Source organism: Phragmites australis, chromosome 7 (genome assembly GCF_958298935.1).
Source record: "Phragmites australis chromosome 7, lpPhrAust1.1, whole genome shotgun sequence".
NCBI classification, from domain to species: Eukaryota; Viridiplantae; Streptophyta; class Magnoliopsida; order Poales; family Poaceae; genus Phragmites; species Phragmites australis.
The window spans coordinates 22090732-22102595 of NC_084927.1; the positions used below are offsets into that span (position 1 = coordinate 22090732).

Sequence of the window (11864 nt, forward strand, 5' to 3'; positions counted from 1 at the left end):
TTTGGAATTTTTTTAATTTTTATTTATTTTTTTGAATTCAAATTCGGTTACCGTTCAGTTTTTGAAACTGAACCGGACCGAGATGGTCGGTTATCGTGATTTTTGTTCAGTTACCGTCGGCTTTTTGAACCCTGGTTCAATTTGGGGATCGAAGTCTCAAAGAATTGGGCTGGGCCAGACCTGGGATCCAGGGGTACTCAATTTTGAGTTTTTTTTAATATTTTCTAATTTAAATAATTAAATAAATAGACTCGGGATGAAAAGATTTACAATAATATATGCCTACTGCCCTCTGAGAGCGGTAAGTATAACATAGTGGCACGGTCAGATCTTACCACCCTCTCATTGGTCGATTAGGCCTTACCGGCTGTTCAGAGGGTGGTAGCCTCGTCATGGATGAACAATGTTCAACGTTCAATTTATCCTCATATTTTCTCTGTTTAAGACAGTGATCTTCTATTGCTCCAAAAATTCTAGAACTTTTTGTACGTGTTCCATAATGTGCAATCCATTTTAATTAGATTCATCTAAAAAGACTGTGTAAAATTTAAACTAAAATTCTCTAAAAAAAAATCTACTTTTATAACTTCTAGCAATTGTTAGGGCATGTATTTTATAATTTCATGTGATATTATTTTTTAACTCAATTTGAATTCAAACATATATAAAACTATTGTTATAATTTGCTTATGAAACATCTTGCATGCATTCTATTTTTTGTTCGTTTATTTGATGCATTCGTGTTTTGTTTAGAGAGTGATACGTCGATAGTTCAAGTGATCGAAGGTGACACTAAACTACCGGAGTTTTGCGTGTGTTGCGCATGAAGCGTCAGGCAAGCGCTGAAGCAGCAAGACAAGCATCTAAACATATTTCACCTTGTATTTTGGATCATGTTGAGTCTAAATGATAAATTATGCTTATGTAAGTTATGCATGTTAGCGTTTCAATATCGGGTTATATGAGTAGAACCTATGATTCTGCATTATTTCTACCTTGATCTTGTTGATAATCCTTATCCTTATAACCTGGGTAGAATATTGTTGATGTCTAATTTAAAAGGTTGACCAAAATGCTTAGTAATGCATCTTGTAACCTGGGTAGAATATTGTTGACGTCTAATTTAAAAGATTGACCAAAATACTTAGTAATGCATAGATCCTCGGTAGAAGTCGAGTAATGGTTCAACCATTGTTCACGAGCCTAGGGCTTATTTATTGTTCACAAGGAGAATGATGATGTTGGGAAGTATGCGTTGTGAGGATGAGGCAAGATGTGGGCAGTGCTAGGGGTAGGTCGGGAGGGGAACCCGGATGCCATAGACCGCTTGTGTTGTTTAAACATCGATTGTTGTTGCAGTTGACTCTAACACTTTTCGTACTAACCACATATCTGATTATGGGAATGATGAATCGAATACCTCATGTAGTTGTGACCCTTTGGCTTGAATGTCTCAGGTGTCGTGGACATAATAGGCATGTAGGGGTATCTAGGTTGCTCTGGGAATAGTTCTAGATGACCCCCGCATCTAGAAACGCATGTCCCAATTGGTCGGAGCTTACTTGGGAAAGGTTGACACAAGTACTCCCTTGTGTGGGCCTATGTGGTCACGTAAGCCGAATGATCCTCGAGTTGTGCGGGTAAAGGAGTATCCTCTGCAGGGTGTAAGAACAATTCGAATTATCGCGCTCTCGATCATGAGCATGCTTCTGTCCATTTGCAGCAGTCGTAGAGTCTGATGTGAGATGATGGTATGGTATGTTGGGAAATAGTTGGTGATGACTATTGATGATATAAGATGGTTCTATTACATATATGTTTATGTTATGGATTTTAGGATAGAAGGGTATATGTGGTTAAGTGTAGATGCTCACACTTTTGTGTCAAAATTACTTTTGCATATGAATCTACTTAACCTTGTGGCCGATTCCTTGCTAACTCATCCAAATGCATAATCCTTAGAGTCGGGTTATTATATGTACCCATTATGAATTAAGTTTTACGAGTACCTTTGTACTCACACTGCTTTTATAGGTGCTACATGTGAGGAGGAGCTAGTGTTTGGTTACTTCACGCCCGCCGATGTAGGTGATGAGTAGAAGTAGTGCAAACTACTTGAGTGATGAGGTTTTGGGGTGATGCCTCATGGCAAATGGCTTCACACATCCTTTGTTGTTCATAGATTTTGTTTTCCACTGCGTAGTATCTCTAGGTGGCTAGGTGTTGAGACTGTTCTTTTATCCTCCTAGTATTCGAGTGTTGTTAATTGTTGTAAATGATAATTCTCTAAAGACTTGTAATATAATTTCATTACTCGCTCTTTATTAAGCTTTGTTTTGATGACATATGTTGTGAAGGTGTGTGTTCCAATCTTGGGTACAAAATACATGTCGGGACTACCAGGATTGCATTCTGATTAATCATTGTAGTCGTGATTATGTAGATGATCAACTTAATGATTAATTAGAATAAAATTTGGATGGTTCCTCATAGGTATGACAGGGCCATTGGTAGGGTCGAGGACTTGCAGCGGTAACAGATTACGGAGTCAAGAAAGAAAAGAAAACTCGGAGCATCCATGCCTAACTAGAAAACTTAGCGAACGAGGGAAGGGGTGAGCACAAGTCTCGTCCTCGTAAAGCCGCTGCGTTGACTGGGAGGGGATGTCACAGCTGCCGATGAGCTGCCGGTGGTCGATGTCCCTCTCTGGCGCGTTTGGACACTTCTGTAGAAGCCGAGTCCTCCATTGGTCTCTTCGCCCCGTGCGTGGAGACTCGACTAGCAGCGATCTAGTCATCCCCGACTAGCTTAGGACGGGGCGGGGCAGTGCCCTAAGGGTCGGCACCGCTCACGGAGGCTCCACCCGGGGTCAGCAGTTGAGTGCGAGCTGTTTGGTCGCCCCAGTTGGCTTAGTACAAGGTTGGTCGACCCTCTGCTGACCGGCCTTGCTCGCAGAATCTCCACCCAGAGTCGATGGCTGGCTTTGAGCAGTATGGTCATCACCACGACCAGGTTGTCCTGTACCATGGCCAGATTGGCATCTGACCGAGGTGGTACTGGGCGAGGGGGGAATTGTGCGAACGCCAGAATTGATTTTCCGAACGACCCCCATGACCTCGTTGATCACCGGGCGCAGGACATCGACCTCCAGAATACCTTGCAGTGACGCGTACTATGAAACCCTCACCCAGGAGAAGGCTTGGATGTGCAAATTCTAAGAAAATACCAAACATACCAGTCTAATTCGAGCCCACTTTGACAAAAGGAGATCACACAGTGGAGGGGCGCCATGCGGAGGGCCATCTTTCATCGGGGTGGCCGCCATTAGGAGTTTGACCCGTGAGTTGATGACCTTGTCAGGAAGATCTAAATAGCATGGATACTTAAGATATCACTCGATCAGATACACATGTCAAGGAAATGGCGACGATATTACCTGTGGAACACTCTCGGGTGTCGTCATCACACCCGTTGTACTTGTATGTCGGATGTGCTCTCCTCTACAAGGGGCACGATCGGCGCTTGATAAAGTCTCGAACAATGTCTGATCTCGTTAGCCCCGCCTCTTCAAGCTGCTTGACCCATTTGGCGAGGGCCATCAGCTTTGGAGTTATCGTGGGGGCGTTCCCCCAGTTCTCTATGACATGCGCCGGTTTGCTTGGCATGCGGATGTTGTCCAAAGAGTCTTCTATCGCGAGGTAAAACCAATCCTCCCTCCAGCCTGACCATGGCGACTTGAGGCCCATCTCAAGGTAGGAGCCCACGATGCCATCACGGAGACGAAACCCGTAGCTCCTGGTGGCCGGCCCGGTCTGTAGCCTGACCGTGTAGAAGAACCTGAAGAGATCGAGGCACGGCTCGACCCTGATAAAATTCTCGCACATATGAGTGAAAACGCTCTGCATAATCATGGAGTTGGGGTTGAGGTGGAGGTGGTAGATCTCGTAGAAGGAAATGATGGTGATGAAGAATTGAGAGAAGGGCGGCATGAGGCCAATTAAGAAGAAGGACACAAACATCATGATCTCTCCCGAATGGGGGGCCGACACATTCTCCCTAGTGCGGTACCCGAAGACAGGTGATGATGGAGCTGGTGATTCTCACGCATTTGCTTCAACCTCGCCGCATTGCACTTGGACTTGGAAAAATCTGGCTCGTTGCTGGTTCACGATGCCATCTAAAGGCGGCGGAGGATGTTGCGGGTGCAGGAATGGGGACGGAGGAGAAGAGCTCTGAGCGCAAGGACTTGGAGGATATGGGAGGTGGCGAAAGGATCTATGGGAAATCTTTGGCTTTTTGATTTATAGGGCCAGCGCGGTTTTCTAAACCGTCGCGGGGTCCAACCGTTTTGAAATTCGAAGGGTCATGTGTAGGAAACCAAGATTCCCTCGGGTCCAGCGTCAATCAATGTTTCTCTCTCCCACAATTTCTCTCTCTCCAGACGTTTAAACCTCCCATCGGGATGCGGTTTCCTGAGTCAACCACAAAAGCGAGCCTGTCGGTGATATGGGATCCGGGGGTTCTCGAGTCCCGAGGCCAGGACAGCGCAGTGCCACATGGCGCCTTCCCTTGGGGACCACCTCCCCGAGGGCCCGAGGGAAGGCAGGTCCGGGAGTGGACGCTCGGGGCCAAGAACAGTTGGTCCTCGAGTACCCAGAGTGCCCCGAGGACCCGAGAAGAGCCAGGTTCGGAAGTGGACGCTCGGGGCCAAGTGCAGTTGGTCCCCAATTACCCAGAGTACCCCGAGGACCCGAGAAGAGCCAGGTCCGGGAGTGGGTGCTCGGGGCCAAGTGCAGTTGGTCCCCGAGTACCCAGAGTACCCCGAGGACCCGAGAAGAGCCAGGTCCGGGAGTGGGCGCTCGGGGTCAAGAGCAGTTGGACCCCGAGTACCCAGAGTGCCCCGAAGACCCGAGAAGAGCCAGGTCTGGGAGTGGGCGCTCGGGGCCAAGAGCAGTTGGTCCCCGAGCACCAGGCAAGACCCATGCCGGTGGACCCCACAGTGACTCCACGATGAGGTGTCGATCGGTGGGAGGCCCGATGCCGCATGTAATGGGGAGCGTGGACGGTCACATCCAACCACTCTCCCCCACGCCTGCCGTACTGATTACGCCAGTCCCTACCGTTGCCTAGCAGTAGGACGTGGGCACAATTAATGCGACGGGTCCCATCACATGTCCCCTTGCGGGGCCCATGAAAAAAGACGGCTTGAAGATATCTTCGATGGGCTTGAGGCTTATCGCCTATCGCCCTGTTGCATCAGACCGTGTCGGACCTACTCTGACCAGATGGGCATGAGAGAGTACTCAGAGGATGGCCGGTGGGCGCCCCTTCGCCTGCTAAAGTTGGGACGTGAAGACCGATGGGATCGTCCGAGGGATGCATTTTCAACCCTCTGTAACATCAACTGTCGACCCATGATGGTCGCTTTCCATTTATTGTTTACGGGAACTTGTGCCTTCGTTCTGGACACTCCCTGGAGGGCCTCCCCCCGGTAGATAAAAGGGGGGAGCACTTCGTAGAGGGGGGACTTCGGACAGCCGAAAGATAGGGCCCCGGACCTTGTAACCCAGAGAAAAATGAGAGAGCTAGAGATCCAGAGAAAGGCATTCGAAGAGCATTGATAACATACTAGACACACAGGAGTAGGTATTACGCCTCCGTGCGGTCTGAACCTGTCTAAATTCTTGTGCATTTATTTCTACCAGCCGACGACGATTCATCCCGCCTACGTCCCACACGTATTAACCCCACGTACGAGGTAGTTCCAGGACCAGCCCCCCGGCCGAATCTCAAAGGGGGTCCCTCAGGATCCCTACTTGCGGTGTTTATCCACCGACAGAGCCGTATAGACAAACATTCCCTGGGCGAAGTTATGTTCACCTGGGGCCCAAGTGATTTGACCAGGCCCGACCACGACCAACTGGTGCCCCGCGACCACGGATCCGTGAGGCAAACCGCTCAGTCCACCACATCCGCGATGGATCTTGGGGGCTACTGTCGATGTAAAGAATAAGGGAGTCCCATGTCCGGAGGACCTACACTGGCAGATGATATTTCTGGAACCATAGCCCCACCGCACGACCAGGCGGGACTCACACGGCTAGTCCTCTAATCGCAGATGGAAGTCCCGCGACCAGCCCTTGTTGGTCACGGGGCAGAGCACACTTAACCAGTCTAATCACATTTAATACTATCCACTCATGTGTTTTCCTTCCCCAGGCACCCTTTCGGCGGGTGAGGTCGTGGACCGACGCAGAGACAATATGACCCGTCCCATAGCATTTAAGGCTATAGGACGGCCTAACAGGCGAGTGTGACAAGCTTGCAGGTGGGCGTTATGGAACAGGGCGTGCAGAACGACTAGAGTGAACCATGCGTGCCCACCTCCTGTAATGATAACATAGGAGTAGCGGTTTTCGTTAGGTGTAGGGCGGCCACCATTTTTGGCATGGACTGCTTGTATGTACACCTCGTCTCCTGCTATATAAAGGAGGGAGGACCGAGCTTATAAGGACATTCTCACTTTAGACAAATTGATCTAAGCTATAAGAAAATACACAGGATGTAGGATTATTATCTCACGGGAGGTCTGAACTTAGATAATTCCTTATGTTCTTGATTTTTCTTCGGCATACACACACACACACCAGAAACGTTGATCATTCGCCCGTCGTCCAGTACACCTCGAAAATATTATCAGGGATTAATACTCGATACATGCCATAAGACTAAAACATGCCTATGCAGTTTTTAGATTTAAAGAAACTGAAAGAATATCTTGTACTGCCGTGCTTTAGGGGTGGCAACGAGTGCTAGAATACAGTGCTGCCATGCCGTGGATGGCATTACAGTAGCTCGCTAAGAGCGTCTTCAATAGTTATAGCTAGCTGCTATCTCTTATTTCTCTCAGCACACTTCTCAAAATTTATACAGATCCTAGTCATTCTCAATTCCCTATACCTTACAAAATTTAGAGCTATCTTTTAATTTCTCTCCGTAAAAAACTAACTCTTCAAGATTCCCCTCCACTTCAGCAAAATAAGAGCTAACAGTTAGCTCTTATCTCCACCTACTTATTTTTTTCTCTTCACATTATAATAATAAAAGCTACTATTTATAATCATTGTAGTTACTAAAAATCTTATATCACCCGTCGCCATCAAGCTAGCCCGTACTATCAGTCACAAGCATTCATAAGACTTGCCCATTTTCAGTTTATTTCTGAACAATATTATCACTATCAGGATGCACTGTCAGTCTGTCAGCCATTAAAACACAGTCATTTTCAGGTTGCCCCAAGAGTGCAACAAATGCTATAACACATCCTTTGCCGTGCTGATGTCACACTATCTGGCAGATAATGTAACTGTGCTCCGGCATAACTCAAGTCCTTGGCTCCTTCCACCACATTCCTGCCCTGTTCTTTTTATGTACACCTAGGTTCCAAACACTAAAGAAGCAGCGCTCGGCGTTCATTCTTCACTTCCTACCTGAGTTGGCTTTCCCATCTATCTGTTCCTAATGTCCCTCCCCATTGTTGTCGGACTTCTATTCTCCCTGCACAATGACGGAACCTTCTAATTGCGAATTATGATAGTGGACGAAGGAAAACAGAGCCACATTTCGATGTCCTGCTCTGACTTGTGACGCATTTCTTCAGATAGTATCGTCCTATCTGTCTGTCAGATTTCTGTATCGCCTCCCTCCGTTACCTCTTCACCCACACATTCTGGCAGGGCATTGACCACTTGACGGACACCGTTCTATCCGGTGCAAAGATTGGCGGGACAATAGAATCTCGATCCACTTTGTTCAAATTGAAAATGCTATCAGATTGTTCTTTTAAGAGTAGTTGCTATCAGATTGAAAATGCTAAACTAGATCAGTAACCTTTAGCGAAGGCACTTTGACAGTGACATAAAATTAGATTACGCATGGCTAGTTTTTAGACAGCTGAAGTGCAAGAGTTTCCGAGACCAGACCGAGACCTGATGCCGCGGGCACAGGGTGACGGGGGTGGCCGGCCAAAAACCCCTACCGCACGCGGCCGGTGATCTCTCGACGGTCGACGCCCAACACACGCGGACACCGGGTGTGGCACCGGCGCAGCGAGGCCAGTTCAGCCCGTGCGGGCGAGGGCGCGCGTGACCGCGTCGCATCGCTCTGACGCCGGGCTGTCTACATAGGAGTAGCATCGCGAGTGCATCAACAGAATGTGCCCACCTTAATTGGTACCTTTTCAGTTTCTTCCGAATTAATACTCCCTCCAGTTTGAAATAAATATTATCCTCAAAATATAACTTTAACTACTACTTTTTATTATAATATATTGATAAGATATTGCAAAAGTATATTATTGTGAAAGTATTTTTTGAAATAAATATACCAATATCATTTTTAAGTATCCAAACTCAATACATAAAAAATAATTTGTCGCCAAAATTTAAACTTTACGGTTGATTGAGAGCTGATCATAGCTCAGCTGGTTAGGATTTTAGTGGTGAAACCCTTCTTCTGGAATTAAATTGTAGGGAGGAATAGTACATATATATGTGGATACGTTTAGTGATTAAAGAACGTGGATGCCTTGTACTCAAAGAAAAAAACTTTTACGGTTAACTGATAATATATATGGAACTATTTGGATTGGTCACATCTAAATAGCATTATTTGATATGAACCGTTAGAACTCAGTTTCGCACACGACGGATATACTCCAGGGTGTTTTTTCATTGATTAATATGGAAATTGTCTTAGTCCTTTTGATCGATGGAACCACCATTTATCTAAACATATATATAATTGAGTATCATATAATCTTGCATGCAAAATGAGGTAGAATACACATCATGTAATCTTGCATCTCGTGATTGTGCATGTTAGAATAAATATTGTGACATTCGAACATGACTCATTGCATGGGGTATTCGTACACAACTTTGCCTTTTTTTCTTTTTGCTTGTGTAGAGAACTTTATCTGGCATGTTACACAAGGACTCTGCCTATTAAATCTATGATAGAATATTTCGGTACAAGACTCATTGGAGAAGTGGAGACGTTGTGATCTGAACAGTCCCTACTGTTGATAGTTAGTTATATGTTTTTTTAATTCACGATAGGTAGATCATTTGGCCTGAACCAGCAATTATTACTTGGTTCCATGTTGGATAGATGGTCATCTGTTTCTAATCTTTTTTTCTGATTAATGCGAGAATTTTCTCAGAACATGTGATCAGTAGTATAAATATGCGCACAAGAATTTTCTTAGAGCATGTGATTAGTATAAATATAGATATGCGCATCATAAAAGTACTAGAAATATCAATTATTATTGACAACAAATTACACGTGTTGTTTCAGTGTAGTAGGGAATGCTAGAAGATGGTGCTACTCCGATGTTGATTCCACAAGATTTCGAATAGCTAAGGCATCGTTTGGATGAGTAGAGATCCCATCAAGGCGGATTTACTTAGCTTCTTTCAAGTTATGTGTATTGGTTGCTGAACTATAAGGTAATCGTATTAATCAGGCCATGCAATTCCTGCAGATGTTTACACTGAAGGCCTGAACACCAGGAAGGGACGTTGATAAAGTAGGGTTGCAGGTTCCAAGTCAAGTCAATCGCTGAAGTCACTAGTGATGACCGTGCGTCTAAAATGCAAAATAAGAATCGGGAGGTGGATGGATAGAGTCCATCCAATTTCTGTACGAAAAAGGACGTCAGTCCCGTGCATTCAGCCATTCAGCACTACTGCTCTAGCTTGCGAGCAAGCAAACTTCTCCCATTGATCTCCGTTCTTCCACCTCCCTCGTCATGCATCCCCTCCTTGTTCTTTGTGGGCTTCTTTTCTCCCTGCACACTCCCTCATGCTCCGCGGCCACAGACACACTCCCACGCGGCCATGCACTCGCCGCGGACGAGAGGCTTGTCTCCAATAACGGCAAGTTCACGCTCGGCTTCTTCCAACCGGGCAGCAAGTCCTCCAACAACACCCTCAACACGTACCTCGGCATATGGTTCCACAAAGTCCCCAAGCTTACCCCAGTGTGGTCTGCCAATGGGGATAACCCGGTTCCGAGCCTTGCTTTGCCGGAGCTCATAATCTCCCGCGACGGCAACTTGGTGGTCTTAGCTCAGGGCACCATCATGTGGTCTACCCAGGCCAACATCACAGCCAATGACACCATTGTTGTACTGTTAGGCAGTGAGAACCTTGTTCTTCGGAGTTCCTCGAACTCTTCAGACATATTTTGGCAGAGCTTTGACTACCCGACTGACACCCTTCTAGCCGGTGCAAAATTTGGCCGGAACAAGGTCACTGGTCTGAACCGCCGTATGGTTTCAAGAAAGAATTTGATTGACCAAGCTCCAGGTGTGTACTGTGAAGAGCTAGCCGTCGATGCAATCGACTTACTTTGGAAGTCATCTGTGGTATATTGGTCTAGTGGGGAGTGGAATGGCAGATTCTTCATCTCGATACCGGAGATGTCGGCGCAGTCAGGTTCCCGGTGCAACTACACGTTTGTCAACAATGACCAAGAGGTTTACTTCTCCTACAACTTGTTGAATGAGAATATGATATTTCATAATTTTCTGGATGTCTCTGGTCAAATCCAGACGCGCGTATGGTCGGATCTTGCAGTTGATTGGATCACGGCCCGCACCCAACCAAATGATCCATGTGATGTATATGCTACTTGTGGACCTTTCACAATCTGCACTGACAATGGAAAATCATTCTGCAACTGCATGAAGGGGTTCTCCATAAGATCATCGGAGGACTGGGAACTAGAGGACAGAACAGGTGGATGCATCAGAAACAATCCATTGAATTGCAGTGGTGATGACAAAAATAAAACAGGTGTGACAGACAAATTCTACTCTATGCCAAGTATTAGATTGCCCCAGAATGCCAAAGGTATTCAAAATGCATCAAGTGCAAACGAATGTGCACGAGTTTGTCTGAATAGCTGCTCTTGCACTGCATATTCTTATGGCATAGGTGGTTGCTCTATCTGGCATGGCGAGCTACTTAATGTAGTTGCTGATGATAATGGAGAACCGCTTCACCTTCGCCTTGCTGCAAAAGAGGTGCAGAGTTGGAAAAGCAATAAGAGGGTAATAATCACTGGTGTTGCCATTGGTGCAAGCATTGCCGCTATGGGTTTCTTAATTCTAATAGTGATTTGGAGGAGAATAAGGGAGTGGTCTAGTCACGCAATGGACAATGATCAGAGTGGCATTGGGATCATTGCATTCAAGTATGTTGATATGAAACGTGCAACTAAAAATTTCTCAGAGAAGCTAGGTGGAGGCGGTTTCGGTTCTGTATTTAAAGGGTGCCTAAGTAACTCTGTTGCCATAGCAGTGAAAAGGCTTGAATGTGCCCACCAAGGAGAGAAGCAGTTCAGAGCTGAAGTGAATTCAATTGGAATTATCTAGTATTTAAATTTAGTGAAATTGGTTGGGTTTTGCTGCGAAGGTAATAGGAGGTTACTTGCATATGAACACATGCCAAATGGTTCGCTGGATTATCATCTATTCAAAAATATCAGGTTAACGGGTTAAACGGGCTGTTCCCGACCCGTTTAACCCGTTAACCCGCGTGCCGGCCGGACCGTGCCCCGCGCGCTGGGCCGTGCCATGCCGTGCCGGCCCGGCCATGCCGTGGGCCGCCGCGTGCCTAGCCGGCACGGTGGGTCATGCCGTGCCGAGCCGGCCATGCCGTGACAGCCCGACCGTGCTGTGCTGGGCCGTCGTGTGCCCGAGCCATGCTGTGCTGTGCCGGCCCAGTCGCGCCTCCTGGGCCGCCGCGTGCCCAAGCCGTGCCATGTCGTGCCAGCCCGGCCGTGCCTCCTGGGCT

At 46.7% G+C, this 11864-nt stretch overlaps 1 protein-coding gene across 1 annotated transcript; it reads left to right on the forward strand.

Annotated features, from left to right (window-relative positions):
* Positions 1–9695: 9695 nt before the first annotated feature.
* Positions 9696–11543, forward strand: LOC133924197 (G-type lectin S-receptor-like serine/threonine-protein kinase At2g19130). The gene has a single exon (XM_062369636.1). It carries the CDS (start codon positions 9815–9817, stop codon positions 11441–11443), a length of 1629 nt encoding a protein of 542 aa, XP_062225620.1. The 5' UTR covers positions 9696–9814; the 3' UTR covers positions 11444–11543.
* The last annotated feature ends 321 nt before the right edge of the window (positions 11544–11864 follow it).